Source organism: Paramormyrops kingsleyae, chromosome 3 (assembly GCF_048594095.1).
Source record: "Paramormyrops kingsleyae isolate MSU_618 chromosome 3, PKINGS_0.4, whole genome shotgun sequence".
In the NCBI taxonomy this organism is placed as follows: domain Eukaryota; kingdom Metazoa; phylum Chordata; class Actinopteri; order Osteoglossiformes; family Mormyridae; genus Paramormyrops; species Paramormyrops kingsleyae.
The window spans coordinates 832,360-847,770 of record NC_132799.1 but is presented as its reverse complement, the minus strand read 5'-3'; the positions used below and the strand labels follow the sequence as shown (position 1 = coordinate 847,770).

Sequence of the window (15,411 nt, the reverse complement as noted above, 5' to 3'; positions counted from 1 at the left end):
TGAAGGGAGGGCACCCACAATCTTCTAGAGAAGACTAACTATTAATCCAAAGCAGAACCAAACAAACATGATCAAAAGCAGTGATATCTACTACTTTGCTCAAACAGCAATGAATTTAGTAGTAAAATTGTAAACATAGTTTAGTAATTTCATTTGCTTTTATTATTTCAGTTAAAGCAGAACCCTGAACCTGGTTTAATTCACAGGATGATAATCTAGTGCAGATCCAAGAAGAGTCGGATACTGCAAAGCAGTGAGGACTTGCTGGAGTTTTCTGTATCTGATGGATATTAGTCCTCCATTACACTACATTACTTTTTATAACTAGAGATAAATGCTGCCTTCAAAATTAAGCGGCAAAATAAAATCGAAGGTCGGTATTTTGGAGGATCTGAATGAAGCTAATTAAGCTTTCTTTGTTAATGAAAACACAATATTTTCATTGTGAGGTCAAACCCCAGGGCTTGATATGTACTGTGAAAGGCTTGAGGGAACCATGGGATGACAGTGATTTCACCGCAGTAACCAGAGCTGCTGTTAGCGTAACCACACACAAATCCCAGTGAACTTCGATGTTAAAACAGCAGCAGGCGTAATGGGAGGGGTTCAGCGGTTTAATGGCAAAGATGAAAAACACTACACAAGCTCAAGGGTTGTGAGAACTGGAAACGGAGCTGGAAGCACAACTACGGAGGTGAGAAATCCCTGGGGGCAGGGACCAGACATCCTACTGGATTTGTTTCCTGTGAAACACACCTGGCTCTCCTCGCCCTGTGAAGTCTGCACAGTGACGACGACGTCGCCTTCCCCGGAACACAGCAGGAAATTGACGGCACAAAAGCCTGTTTATAGCAGTGTGTCTGACAGGCCTCACCTCCATCAGACGGAGTGATTTATCTGCTAAACAACCCCTGCAGAGTCATGGCAAATGTGCATTACAAAATTTAGAAAATGTGTCACCCCCAATTTCAGCTGTTCTTTTGCGTCATGCATGAATCAGTGGGGGGGCGGGGGGGCTTCGGGGAAGACAGGACACCTTCACCTGCAGGCCTATCTCCCCACCCTCAGGAGGCTGAAACTAATCACTCTGACACCGGGCCCACAATCCGTACGTTTGCACCTGGTCAGTCTCCGCTAGATCACCCTGTAAAGTTCAGCAGAAGGACCCCTCCCAGGGATAGTGGGCCAGCTGCAGGTCACTTTAACCTGCACGGTTTTGACATCTATTGCTGCAGCCTGAAGAACCCCTGAATGACCTGTTAATGAAAGGCTAATTCTGGATGCACCTGAGGAATACGCGAGATGGATTTCAGGTTGGTTTGGCATGAAGTGAGACACAGGCTGCACCACATTCTTATTCGCTGCTCGGAGTTCTCCATGGGCAATTCACTTTCCCCAGAGCGCACCTGTTGTGAGAGAGCAAATAGCGACCAGTCCTTAAGCAATTTAGGGTATTGGCGATTGAGACTAGCAGGAGCTTCTGTACACAATCACGTCTGGTCCTTCCGAGATGGTTGACTAGCAATTTATCACTTTTTTTGGGAACTCAAAGCCAGTGGGCAATACACAGAAGTTCTGTAAATGGGAGCAGATGGGGCGTCTCTCTCAAGCAGGCAGATACCTCATCTATATAAGCAGCCCAAAATGTCAAATACTGATAATGCTGTAAATATGAACCCAGTATCCGTTTTTTTGCACAAACAGACTCAGACAAACATGCCCAGGACATTGTCTCGACAGGTCATCTCTCGGGAAGATTCAGCAGCTGACAAAATGGAAAAGGAGCCCTCATCTTCCCCCCCATGTTCGGGACGCTGCTCACAGGCAGATGCAGGACAGACATCGCACTGCCCCACTCCCCACATACCCCAGACTGGCATCTCTCAGTGTGTTTTAGGCTCTGGCCCTCACTGATGGTGGAAGGACTAACCGGTCAGATGTTAAAACGCAGGGCAGACAGGCATTGCCCGGGAAAGCCACCCGAAAGAGCTGGACGCGTCACTGTAACAGTCACGTGCTAATGGCTTCCTGCAAGCTTACCGGCATGACATGAAGTGTTAATCCCCCCCAGGACTCCAGCCAACTGCAAACAGGACCCCCCCTCCTTTTCCATAAGAGGCCCTGGAAACAACCAGTGTCTGAAACAGGCAGGAAATGGGAGCTTGAACTTCTGAAAGCATGCAGAGGACGGTTTTGAAGAGTCAAGGTGATGGGGGGTACTGCCCGGGACTTTCCTGGGTGGGGGGGAGGTCCAGTTTAGGGGAGTCGCCCAGCTGCATCCTGGAAGAACTGAAGACTGTGCTCTCCCAGACAATATACATGACAGCTTCCGCTTTCCCCCTTTGCTTTGCAGAGGAACGCTCACAGCGCGGGAACGTGGCTGGCGGACAGGAGAACACAGAGCCTTTAATTAGTGCCCCCGGATATGGGAGGCCCCTCCCCATCCGACACCGACCTGTGACGCGCAGGAACCTCGAGCCCTGCCTGACTGCAGTCCTGCCGGGGGGGGGGGGGTCACACTTCACATACCACTAACCTCCCCCCCCAAAACTAACCCCCGCCCCAAACTAAAAGGGGGGGGGGGGGGCGAGAGCTGGCTGCTCCTCCCACCACGTGGGGGTGGGCACAAACAGAGCTCCACAAAAGCAAGCACAGCACAGGGTAAGTGCTGCAGAGGCCAGGACGCTTGTCTGGGAGACAGAGTGCGACGGAGCGCTTTTGTTTACTGAGCAGAAAAGGGAAACTGACGCAGCTGAAGAGGAGAATGCTGCCTGCCTATGCACTGCTGGTGAGCTGCAGCCTCACGCTCGGGGCCAGCTTCAGGAGGACCCTAGAGAAGAAGCAGTACCGCATCCAGAGCGGCCCCTGCAGCTACACCTTCCTGCTGCCCGAGACGGACACCTGCCCGCCAGCCAGCGAGCTGCCCCAGGAGGACCAGCCCGCGCAGGGTGAAGACTCTATGCAGCGTCTGGAGCAGCTGGAGACCATCATGGAGAACAACACGCAGTGGCTGCACAAGGTAGGAAGCCGCCACGCCTCTCCACGCTTTCAGTGATGCTGCAGCTCACAGACCCTGTTGTCAGGTTACAGGTCACCAGCATGTTCACACTTTATGCAGACAGGGGCTGATTTATCTCAGAGACCGTGCCCGTGGTACTGGTCACTCTTTTTTAACTTATTTAACCAATGATCGTGTAAGAGAGAAGGCAGAGCAGACAATCCCTGCAGGTAATGCTTTCAGGGACAAGGGGCACCCTCCTACTCACTTTCTGTGAGAAAATCATGCCAAAGAAATCTTAAATTCTCCAGCTGACGTGTTACACTATATACCCAGAATGATCTGCTGGACTTGGGGCTGGGACACACTGTGGCTCCTGTCCAGTCTTGCAGGACTTGCACTTCTCTGCACGCTGCTATCTGGGATAAATGCTCCAAACAGCCAGGATGCACTCTAGCAGGAATTGGGTAGGGAAACGCTGCACCGAATACTAATTCATGTCCATCTCATGACTGAGTTTGGCAACCGAATTGGCAAGATTCACCGCCAAACAACACTTCAGGTTTCCAGCAGGAAAAGAAAGCACTGTTAGTCATGCCAGTGTTGATACTTTCAGGCAGAAGTTGTGCGTTGACAGTAATTGCAGTTAGGCAGTGTGCCCATTTCATCTTCCCTTCTGTCCGCCACTCACGCTCAGACTGTCAGAATTGAGAGGAGCACCGGCTGCATGATGTCTGCTCCCACCCCTCCGTCCCACCCATCCATGTTGCAGTGAGTGATGCGAATAGAAAAATCTTTAGCCTCAGATACCAGTGCAGCCTCTAGCCCTGCTCAATGCTCATTTGTAAGGTGCCAAACTCTCACGTCACATCAGTGTGTTAATAGCAGAGATAGTAAGGGATGAAAAGCGCATCAAGCTTGTCAGACGGCCTCCATGCACCACAGGGAGGTATTCAGTGCCGTCGAGGTGCCCACACGATGCCCACATGAGAACCAGGTGCAGTGAGAGCAGGCTACACCGCGGTGTCGGAACGGGCAGGGCGGAGCTGGGCCAGCTGTCTGCGATCTCCCATTATGAGGGGACCCTTTTCACGGCTTTTAGGATGGAACTAACAAGCTCATGCTGCTGGCGCCCGGTGGAAGATGGTTGGGGGGGTCGAGCTTTTTAACAAAACCAGGAAGGGTCCAGCCCTCGCCGTTCCAGTTCATACAGTAGATTAAGCCAATTAAGCTGGAAAGGCAGCGGCTGGTCAACAGGTCAGTTTCATGTTGTTGTCTATGAATTGCTGGCAGCCTATTCAGACCATGGGAGATTTGAGTGGTGAAAACGGGGGAACCTTCAGCGGGTGCTTCAGACAAAAACGGCCGACCGATTACGCCAAGTCCAGGGACTGAGGCAGAGAGATGGGCAATTAGTCTCTGTCTGAGCGACAAAACCATTGGGTCTGGCACCTTAAAATATCCAGGGCTCCATTATGATGGTATAGCACTTATTACTTTATCCGATCACTACAAAAGGTCATAGCACTGACAGAATGATCTTCTCATGGATCTATAGATAAATACATTTAAGTAATAGTAAGTACAAGGACTTAAAACGTGTTGGGAAAGTATGAAATCAAATATACCATAGTGAAAACCGGGGTCATCCTTAACATTCATGAAGTGAGAGGGAACATGCAGAGTCAGCGGAGACACAGCTGCAAACGGGCCAGACGGATCAGAAGCGGCAGGCAGAGGTGTGGCCGGCTTCTTGGGGTCTATGACACAGATGTGACAGAAGTTGTCTGGGGTCATGCCGGAGATGGGCACGGACCCTGACCATCTCTCAGGAGACGGCAGCCCAGACAGCTGAACATGGTGCAGGATGCGAGGCGTGAAAACAACACAGCCACTCCTGAAACCGAGCCCACAAGGGGACCCCCCCTCCTTTTCCACAAGGGCCATAAAGATCACGTAAGCGAACCACGGAGAGCGAGAAGCTGCTGGTGTTTAAGGGTTTTCAGGTAGCTGCAGGTCAGCGAGTTTGTATGTCACGCCTGGTCAGGGTGGGGGAAACAGTACTGGGTGTACAAATCAGGCTGGACGGGGCCATTTAAAGGGAACAATGAACCACCCAGACCCTCAGCTGTCACAGAGTCACCGTACAGCACCAGTGGAGAATGACAGGGATGAGGTCGGCCAGAGGAAAGGGGTTCTGGAAACGCTACGTGTCCTTTACACCCAGTGCAGCTTAATGTTGTGTTTTTTCCTCTCTTGCTGGAAACACACAGACACCAGTACTGGGGATGCAACCTGTCACTCATCGGCTCATCCTGTTTGTGACCCGTGTGGCTCGGCCGGGAAGTTCCGTGTCAGGCTCCGGATGGTAGCGGCTCACTTTGTTCGCCTGGTCGCCCACCTGCCATCCTGACCCCGCATTCCAGAAAGGGGGCCCCCTCACATCTGGCCCCACGTGGTATTGACTCTGGGAGACACCGTTGTTAGTTAGCCAATCCCCATTCAAGAATAACTTTCATTTTGTAGGACACAAAATCACAAAACACCAGTGTAATCTTTCAAACGCAGCACGAAAGAGTCATAACTATATGACTTGAATGAGCGCCGACTCAAAATCTTCCTGTCAACCACCTCCCTTGGGAAGGGGGGGGGGCAGCTCCATCCTAGGGTGCCATAAACTGAAATACGGGGAGAGCGAGGGAAAAAGTCACAGGTCCCAACCACACCCCCACCCCAGCAAGCGGCAGGAGCCAAGTTGGGATTTCCTGCTTCGACCGTCCGAACGGTTCCCAAACATGCCTTTCGCTCTCGAAGTTCACTTCCCCCGCTCCCTGGCCGCATGGGAATTCAGGAGTGGCGGCATTGGAGACGTCAACGCCTGACTCGCGTGCCAGCTCCGCAGAGCGAAGAGAAGGAAAAGGCATTCATTACGGCCAAGGAAAGAGCTGTTCCGCTCCCAATCTGACTTCTAAAAATACCAGCCTGGCACAGATTACGTCACTTCCGTGTCCGAGAGGCGGCTGGACAGAGAGTGCTCTGAGAGCCGCTGCCTAACTCAACAGGGAGACAAACTTCAGATTACTGGGCTTGTTTAGATCTCAGCAGATGCAGGATGAATGCGAGGCAGCAAATGTAACTTCCCTGAATCAGCTGGCAGCATTTCAGCACGCATTTTCGAAAAAACACAGCGTTTAAAAGTTGTTTCGCTTGGGATAAACTCCAAGCCAAGAACAACAGCTTAAATCGAGCCATGTGTAATTCCAACATTCAGCTGTGAAAGTCTGGAGCCAGATAAATATTAAACAGCCTAAATAAAAATTTGAACCAATTTGAAAAAGTTCGCGTTCCAGCCTGTTCAGCAAGTATAATAAGAAAATAAAACAAAAGCACATAATCAGCATAAATTGCTGATGCTGAGAATTGCTGAGGTGCAGCTCATTGGTTGCCCCAATACTCATTATGCCAGCATTACTGCTAGCCAAAAAAGTGAACACTGCATCAGAACTGGAGACACACCGACATTCAACCAATGGTAATCGCTCAATTACAGGGCCATTCCAAACACAACAATTAATTGTAGGCTGTGCTGTGTCATTTCCCTCATTACAACTCTAACATTAAGCGGAGGCTGAGACAGTGAGACAGGGGCGCAGAGGCTGAGACAGTGAGACAGGGGCGCAGAGGCTGAGACAGTGAGACAGGGGCGCAGAGGCTGAGACAGTGAGACAGGGGCGCAGAGGCTGAGACAGTGAGACAGGGGCGCAGAGGCTGAGACAGTGAGACAGGGGCGCAGAGGCTGAGACAGTGAGATAGGGGTGCAGAGGCTGACACAGAGAGACAGGGGCGCAGAGGCTGAGACAGTGAGACAGGGGCGCAGAGGCTGAGACAGTGAGACAGGGGCGCAGAGGCTGACACAGAGAGACAGGGGCGCAGAGGCTTACACAGTGAGACAGGGGCGCAGAGGCTGAGACAGTGAGACAGGGGCGCAGAGGCTGAGACAGTGAGACAGGGGCGCAGAGGCTGACACAGAGAGACAGGGGCGCAGAGGCTTACACAGTGAGACAGGGGCGCAGAGGCTGAGACAGTGAGACAGGGGCGCAGTGGCTGACACAGAGAGACAGGGGCGCAGAGGCTTACACAGTGAGACAGGGGCGCAGAGGCTGAGACAGTGAGACAGGGGCGCAGAGGCTGACACAGAGAGACAGGGGCGCAGAGGCTTACACAGTGAGACAGGGGCGCAGAGGCTGAGACAGTGAGACAGGGGCGCAGAGGCTGAGACAGTGAGACAGGGGCGCAGAGGCTGAGACAGTGAGACAGGGGCGCAGAGGCTGAGACAGTGAAACAGGGGCGCAGAGGCTGAGACAGTGAGACAGGGGCGCAGAGGCTGAGACAGTGAGACAGGGGCGCAGAGGCTGAGACAGTGAGACAGGAGCACAGAGGCTGACACAGTCAGACAGGGGTTGTAGCTCTTCTCCAAATCTTCACGACACTCTTCCTTCTCACACAGCAGCCCAGCCACGTTCCGGAAGGTTGAAAATGGTCCAGAACATGACTACATCTCATCTCCTGAATATACCGGTTCTGAAAACCCCAAGGATACGAGTTTAATCTCCACAGCCGGTTAAAACCCATCCCACAACTGAGAGAGACCTGAAGACCGTGGCTGCTGTGCAGGGGCTGTGACCCTTGCAGAGGGATCTTATTTCCAGTTCCCGTGCATCTCTACAGGAATCTCCAGCTCAGGGATGAAGAAGGCCCATTTTCCTCACTTCAGCGCTGTTCGAAACGCCTGCTTTTCCAAGCCTAAGAACAGATTGTGAAAACATGCATGTCATTTATGTCTTGAGAAAACAAACTGGGTGTATAGTCTGCTGGTGTATTTTGAGTCCATTCTGGGAGTGGTGTCCTATTATTATGATATGTTCCGAAAGGACCGTTTCCATTTGCTTAACAACAGTAAGCACTGGAAAAATGACTAACACATAACAATCCAGTGGGATAAGTAAGACATATCAGGACGATATCAGCGAGGGGAGAACTTCACTGATGTGTTTAGCCAGCAATTCAGGGGAATCACGTCGGTCATCCAAGGCTGTGTTGCTCTAGCTCCCTAAAGCGTATATCAACTCGGCCTCCTTCCGATGGAGCCAAAGTTGTATTTTTAGGCAGGCAGACTTTCAGCAGTCCCACCATGGGGGCTGTCTGTCCACCTGCTGTCTCTGGGCAGCAAAACACAACAGCAGACCCCAAACAGGAGACAGCCATCATTCAGGGACAACAAAACAGAATTTAGAGAGAGCAGGACCACTGCACTACAGATAGCTTAGAGAGAGCAGGACCACTGCACTACAGATAGCTTAGAGAGCAGGACCACTGCACTACAGATAGCTTAGAGAGCAGGACCACTGCACTACAGATAGCTTAGAGAGCAGGACCACTGCACTACAGACAGCATAGAGAGAGCAGGACCACTGCACTACAGATAGCTTAGAGAGAGCAGGACCACTGCACTACAGACAGCATAGAGAGAGCAGGACCACTGCACTACAGATAGCTTAGAGAGAGCAGGACCACTGCACTACAGATAGCTTAGAGAGCAGGACCACTGCACTACAGATAGCTTAGAGAGCAGGACCACTGCACTACAGATAGCTTAGAGAGCAGGACCACTGCACTACAGACAGCATAGAGAGAGCAGGACCACTGCACTACAGATAGCTTAGAGAGAGCAGGACCACTGCACTACAGATAGCTTAGAGAGAGCAGGACCACTGCACTACAGATAGCTTAGAGAGAGCAGGACCACTGCACTACAGACAGCATAGAGAGAGCAGGACCACTGCACTACAGATAGCTTAGAGAGAGCAGGACCACTGCACTACAGATAGCTTAGAGAGAGCAGGACCACTGCACTACAGATAGCTTAGAGAGAGCAGGACCACTGCACTACAGATAGCACCAGCAGAGACCCCTAAGCAAAGCTCTCCACTCCCATCTCTCCATGTTCCCTAGCTGCCTCTCGGTCACTGAGCTCTTTGCCGTTTCCACCCCAGCTGGAGACATACATCCAGGACAGCATGAAGCAGGAGATGGTGCAGATCCAGCAGACAGCTGTGCACAACCACACGGCAGCCATGATTGAGTTTGGGACCAACCTCTTGAGTCAGACCAGAAAGCTAACCAGCGTGGAGGCCAAGGTAAAGGGGGACACTTTTCTTATTCATGTCACCAAAGGGACCAAAACAGTTCAAAATGATTCTTGTATTACTTAGACTTAACGGAAATAGGATTAACTACACAAGTTTACATTGGGTGCTGTCTGTCTCAGAAAGGATCTCTAGTTTTCACACTAGGTAAAGAATGTTTACATTCTTGTTCAGGTGTTATACTTTACCAGCATAGCTCCTCAAGGTAGATTAAAGCTGTATATTCAATTAATTTTTCTACAGCACATCTCACAACACAGTTTCCCCAAGGCACTTAAGACTGTGGGGTGATGCATCACTCGTTCATGAACACTGAATTGCTCATGACACAGGAAAAAAGGAACAAACCAAAAAGTCATGTTTGCCCATGAAGGCTCGCTGCTCACTCCCTAACACACTTCCACGCCTCCTCCCCTAACACACTTCCACGCCTCCTCCCCTAACACACTTCCAAGCCTCCTCCCCTAACACACTTCCAAGCCTCCTCCCCTAACACACTTCCCATGCCTCCTCCCCTAACACACTTCCAAGCCTCCTCCCCTAACACACTTCCATGCCTCCTCCCCTAACACACTTCCACCGTTTTCTGCACACACATCTCTGTTCATTATCCACACACAGGCTACATTCGAATGCTGAAAATCAGTGGCCCTGCTTTATCGTGAAAAGGCCTTTTCAGTAGCTCTTGGACCGCGTGAACTCGCAGCACACAGCCGTCCGTCTGAGACCAGATTGTTTGGTTAAAGCCAGACCTTAAAGCCTTTTACCCCCTTTGACAACCGGAGCCAAAACTTCGACAAAAGTACTCTGGTGTGTCACTACAGCCCCCCTCCCCCCACCCCAGTCCACAGAACATCAAAAGCTCTGCCCTTGTCGGGCAGCGAAAGGGAACGAGAGAAAATCCCTCTGCCAAACACACTGGTGTTCCCAACAACAACTGCAGCTGAACCTGAAGAATTTCAGTTAACCATGAAATTGTTGCCTTTGCAGATAAAATAAAGGCCTCCATTATCTTCCGAAGCAAGAGCAATAAATAACTAAAATAACCAAACTTCTGAATCCACAAACATAGCGCTACCCTCAGGGCGGATTTTGATGTTAAATAGCAGTTACGTCTGACAAAGCTGAAATAGCCCGCAATCACATTTTCTCACACAGGCCTTCTGAAAATGGCATAATGACAGAAAGCGAGTCTCCCTTCATTACATAAACGTTTCGAGTGACTGAAATCTTGAGCAGACCTGTTTCTGAAATCAAAGGGATCCTCTGGCTGTTTTTAGGTTATAAATCAAACAACGAGGCTTGAACTCCAGCTCCTCGAAAACTCCCTGTCAACAAACAAACTGGAGAAACAGATCCTCCTCCAAACGAATGAAATAAACAAACTCAACGACAAGAACAAGTAAGTAAAGAGGGTTTTAAACTTCAAACATTGCTTCTCTCTCATTCCCCTGTGCTTCTTCTGTAGAAAGAAACAAAAGGAACTGGAGCAACACAGTTGTTGTATTTGTTAGTGTAAAATTGCTTGTTTTTGAGTCTTAGTATCAAAAACGAGAAAGGTTAAGGCCCCCATAGACCTAAGAGCCCAGGGTTCAAGCCCACGGCTCCAGAGAAAGAGCAGGGCGCGTGACGCTTCTGAACCTGTGGGCCAGCTTTCTGGAGAGACGAGTGGAGGAGATGGAAGGCCAGCGGCAGGAGGAGCTGAAGGCCTTGCGTGGGCAGGAGGAGCAGCTTCAGCAGCTGGTGCAGCAGCAGGCAGGTGTCATGGAGGAGCTCGTGCAGGAACTGCGACATGCCACCTCCAACAACTCAGCCCTGCAGCGCCAGCAGGAGGAGCTGCTGCGTACCGTCAACGGCCTCGTGGCTGTCATCGCCATACCGCCCAGTGAGTGGGGGAGGGGGATATGACTGACTGACCTACCGCATGTAGTTGTTTGTCCAGAGTCGGGGATGGGTATACGGAAATACTGTAGAGACCAATGAGAGATTTTGTATGACCGTACGCCTCCCATGTCAGACACAATGCTGGGGATTAATGCTTTGCTCCCTGCAGAGGCGTCCGCCATGACACAGGAAGCCTCAGCTCTGTACAAAGACTGTGCCGCCCTCTACAAGGCAGGCAAGACGAAGAGCGGAGTCTACACACTGGCGGCTGGCAACAGCACGCAGAGGATCAAGGTACATTCCAGCCCCCTTTGAGAAACATCTCTATTCTGCGGAAACAGGCACATTTCTCCTGAGGAACCAGTAATGAGAGTTAATACTGCTCTGGGTCTTGGGCAAATGAATGTGTAAAAAAAAAAAACATTCAAAACACGTAGATGACGAAGGAGGACTTAATTTGAGAGGAAACCAGATGTTCTCTATGACTGTTAGTGTAACCAAACAAGACATGCATTCACTCCCTCTGTTCCATACGTGCTGTGGCTTAGAGGCAGGTCACCTAGGATACCCCAACAGCGGGCAAACCCAGGCTACTCCAGCACCTTCTTTTCAGCCCCCACAAGGTTCATGTGTTCTTGTTACTGAGCCTCTAAACCTCATACCTGAAATCATTAGCATAAATGAAATGAAATGCTGAAATGGCAGGGGGCGGGGCCTGAAATGGAAGGGGGCAGAGCCTAACTTTACCACCCCCCCACACACTCCTTTCCAGGTTTACTGCGACATGGAAACAGCAGGCGGTGGATGGACCGTGCTGCAGAAACGCTCTGATGGCCGAGTCGATTTCCATCGCACATGGAACGAGTACAAGACGGTGAGGTGCTGACTGTGGTTTCTTCACCGCAGGGTCATGAGTGGGGGGCATGATCCCCCAGCCAGCACACCTGTCTAATAAGACTTTCATGACTAAAGTGGGAGTGACATTGCCATGGCAATGACCGAATGGCTCCTTCTGGATTTTGCAGGGCTTCGGGGACCCTGCAGGAGAGTACTGGCTGGGGAACGACTTTATATTTCAACTGACCAACCCTAACCCTTATGTCCTGAGAATCCAGCTAATGGACTGGGAGGGGAACTCAGCATTCTCCCAGTATGACCAGTTTGCTCTAAACAGCGAGGCCCAGAAATACAGGTGAGATGCGAATGACGACTCCTTCTCCCAACACAGCTGCACACTCCAGGACCCTCATCAATAAAACCACACACTTTCCTATGTGATCCAGACTGAGCTAAATAGAGGCGGTGACAGGGCCGGCCTGAGGCTTCCACGCGACGGGAGGGGATGGGGTTATGATCCCCCAACCTCCTGAAAATCTCAGAGGGGAGACAGGGCACTAATCCTTCCACAGTCTGTCTCGCCCCACAAAGGCTTGGCAAGCATGCTCTGGACAAAATGGCTCCGTGAGCCCAGAGTGCACAGCAATCAGGACGTAAAAAAGGTTCACGCCGCTCAGGATAAAACGCTGGAAACTTCCCAGCCAAAAGAAACGTGTCATGAGACTTTCTGCACCATTGCACATAAAGTGCTGCCCTGACTTCCTGCTTAAATCCTGTTTGTGATAAACCTGTGACACATGTTTATCACCTGTTATTGCGGCTGCTGCTGGACTGAGCCCGTTCCAGGCACTCCCACTGACGAGCTTCCCGTACATGCACTCTGTCTCCCGTGTTGAACCGTACAGGATACACCTTAAAGGTTACGCTGGAACAGCGGGCAAAACCAGTAGCTTCGGTCAGCCGGGAAGCGACTTCAGCACGAAGGATGCGGACAACGACAAATGCGTCTGCAAATGTTCCCAGCTGACAACGGGAGGTAAGAACCCCCGGCGAGAGCCATCCATCTCCAAAGTCGCATTTGTCTCTCTGTACCTGACGGTAGCATGCAGCTGAACTTGAGATTGCTCTCGAAAAAGGAGCTCTGCTTATACAAAAAAAAAACCACCCTGCTCATTGCCAGGTCAGGGCTCTGAAGCAGGATTAGGCCGGAGTTAATCAGAGGCTCATTTGGGAATTGCGGGCCTGGGGAGGGACTGACATTAACAGCCTGGGAACCAGGGGGGCTCTCCGAAGCTGAGCGGATGTCCTGGGCAACGTGCAGGCGGGGCGTGTGGGATTGGCAGGCTGCCGGTTCTTTGCTGTGACCCTGCTGCTTGCTGGCGGCATTGACCCCGTGGCCGTCACTCAGGCATCCCAGCTCGCCTCTGGGAATCACTGGGAATGAACATCTGTGCCAGAATGGCGGGTAGGACGGGCAGCTTCTCTACCAGTAAGATCCTTAAAGGAACAGGAGAAGTCCCGCTTAACAGGCAGCCCTGTTATCCCAAGGGTTCACAAAAAAACACAGGCTAAACTCTAGGAACTTGGGAATGACAATATGATTTTGTCTTAAGTTGGCACTAAACTGTGTTTCTGTTGTAGGCTGGTGGTTTGATGCCTGTGGTCCATCCAACCTGAACGGTATATATTACCAACTGGGCCAGAACACAAACCGCTTCAACGGGATCAAGTGGTACTACTGGAAAGGCTCAGGCTACTCGCTGAAAGCCACATCTATGATGATTCGTCCTGTTGACTTCTGAGGCCACCTGCCGCCATGCAACCTGTTTCTCGTAGCGCTTTTTCATTTGAAGGGGAACTTCTGCTTTGTTTGGTTGCTCTGAGCCAGCTTGTGGAGTGCGGCGGGCGAGTCGGACATGGAGGGAACCGTCTGCTGCGTGTGACTGAGAAAAATCCCGGTCGGGAAACAAGTACAGCTGGATGGGGGGGGGGGGGTTACTCTGGGATTTGGGGGTATGCCGGAGCGGGGCCATTGGGCCTGGTTCCCGGTGTGAGAGGACTCAAACGATGCACGCAGCTAACTCAAACAAACAGCCACACATTGGGGGAGCTAACAGACTCGCCTCAAATGGCTCATACTTGGGGACACCCCCGTAAGGGACTCAGAGACCTTATTTATAAAGAGACTGGAACCGCCGGGACATTGAAAACTGTCAGCAGACAAAACCCTGAGAGGCTGTTTTGAGTTGACGAACAGTTGTGTTAAAAAGCACATGTGCGAATATCATGCATTACCGTTTAAACTTTCTGGCTACACGGGAACCGTATGAAAACCAAACATCCAAAATGAGCTGTTCTTGTACGAGTTGGGCGACACACAGCTGGCATTTTGTGATAAACCCATCACTGTGTCACATGATTCAAATACAAAACCCACATCTCTGGCTTGTCAGAGAGGCTGGAAGCCTTTGGTGTAACTGGTGTGAAAGAGGACGCCCCAAGCACGCTAATTAAAGTCTGGCACGTCAGCTCCCTGCAAGCACATGCTTCTCACTCGCTGCCACAAACATCTGAAGCTGCTGGAGACACTCAGCTGCTCGTCTGTTACCGTCCTGAAACTCCACACGTCATCGCAGTTGTCAGGGTAATGATGGTTCATGGTTATAACTGCATTTAACCATTAAATACCATAATTCATGGCAGTGTTCTGTGCTGCTTGTTACCCGACACACTAACATCAAGGCGAGATCCATGATGGCAGACTTCAGTACTTTTTCTCCTGCACATTTCCTACCAGACACACGTCTGTACATGTAAGCGTGACGTGTGCTTTGCATCACATCTGTCTCACAAAAACTTGAATAAATAAAATGGTCCAAACAGGAAACACTGCGGTCTGTTTCATTTAGAAGAATAACTGCAATTATACATAGCAGTAAACACACAGCAACAGTAAGAAAGCAGAGGCAATTCTGATTTTAATTCATATTTCATTTTAAATCATATTTCCATCAATGAAATGTATTTATAATAGAATGTGTGTCTCCCCCCCCCCCCCAAAGTGCCCATAAACTTGGCTGTAGCTGCAGGCCCTTACACACACACGTGCGGCCCCATCTGAAGGGAAAGCGCAGAGCTCAGCCAGGGGCCAGTGCAGATCCAGCAGAGGACGAGGCCCCAGGACGGCCGTTTCTCCAAAGAGCCAGAGGAGCAGCCTTTAAATTCAGCGTGCAGCTGCAGCTTACAGCCCCCGAACCCCCCCTATGCTGCACTGCCATGCTTTGGGAGCATTCATACCATTCTGTTGACATGAGGATGAAACCTTAAATACACCAGCAGCGTGACACCATGGCCCCCCCCTGACTTAGAGGGAGGAGGGCCCCTGGGGACCCCTAGAATGACCCGCGCATGAGACAAACAGGAACCTGGCTGTATGGCCAACAGCCACCCTGTCAGCGTCTCCCTGGCAGGAAGCCATGGGGGGGT

At 51.0% G+C, this 15,411-nt stretch overlaps 2 protein-coding genes across 10 annotated transcripts in view; one reads left to right on the top strand and one right to left on the bottom strand.

Moving 5' to 3' along the window:
• mcph1 (microcephalin 1) overlaps positions 1 to 15,411 on the bottom strand; it is a 31,766-nt gene that overhangs the window by 3,528 nt on the left and 12,827 nt on the right. Inside the window, exon 14 of one of the 9 annotated variants that reach the window (XR_002840320.2) lies at positions 7,649 to 7,801. The exons of the other annotated variants lie outside the window; for them this stretch is intronic. The gene's annotated coding sequence lies outside the window, so the exon portion shown is untranslated. The remainder of the gene's footprint in view (positions 1 to 7,648; positions 7,802 to 15,411) is intronic. 9 annotated transcript variants of the gene reach the window in all.
• Positions 2,625 to 14,812, top strand: angpt2a (angiopoietin 2a). The gene is made up of 9 exons (XM_023829061.2): positions 2,625 to 3,019; positions 9,052 to 9,195; positions 10,485 to 10,606; positions 10,857 to 11,089; positions 11,258 to 11,382; positions 11,861 to 11,962; positions 12,114 to 12,280; positions 12,831 to 12,961; positions 13,567 to 14,812. The coding sequence occupies exons 1-9, from the start codon at positions 2,765 to 2,767 to the stop codon at positions 13,725 to 13,727; spliced, it is 1,440 nt and encodes a 479-aa protein (XP_023684829.2). The 5' UTR covers positions 2,625 to 2,764; the 3' UTR covers positions 13,728 to 14,812.

Excerpts from the sequence above, each read along its gene's own strand:
- angpt2a (XM_023829061.2), top strand. The coding sequence starts at position 2,765 with ATGCTGCCTGCCTATGCACTGCTGGTGAGCTGCAGCCTCACGCTCGGG. Across the intron at positions 3,020-9,051 it reads ACACGCAGTGGCTGCACAAG|CTGGAGACATACATCCAGGA; the intron begins GTAGGAAGCCGC and ends TTTCCACCCCAG. Across the intron at positions 11,963-12,113 it reads CATGGAACGAGTACAAGACG|GGCTTCGGGGACCCTGCAGG; the intron begins GTGAGGTGCTGA and ends TGGATTTTGCAG.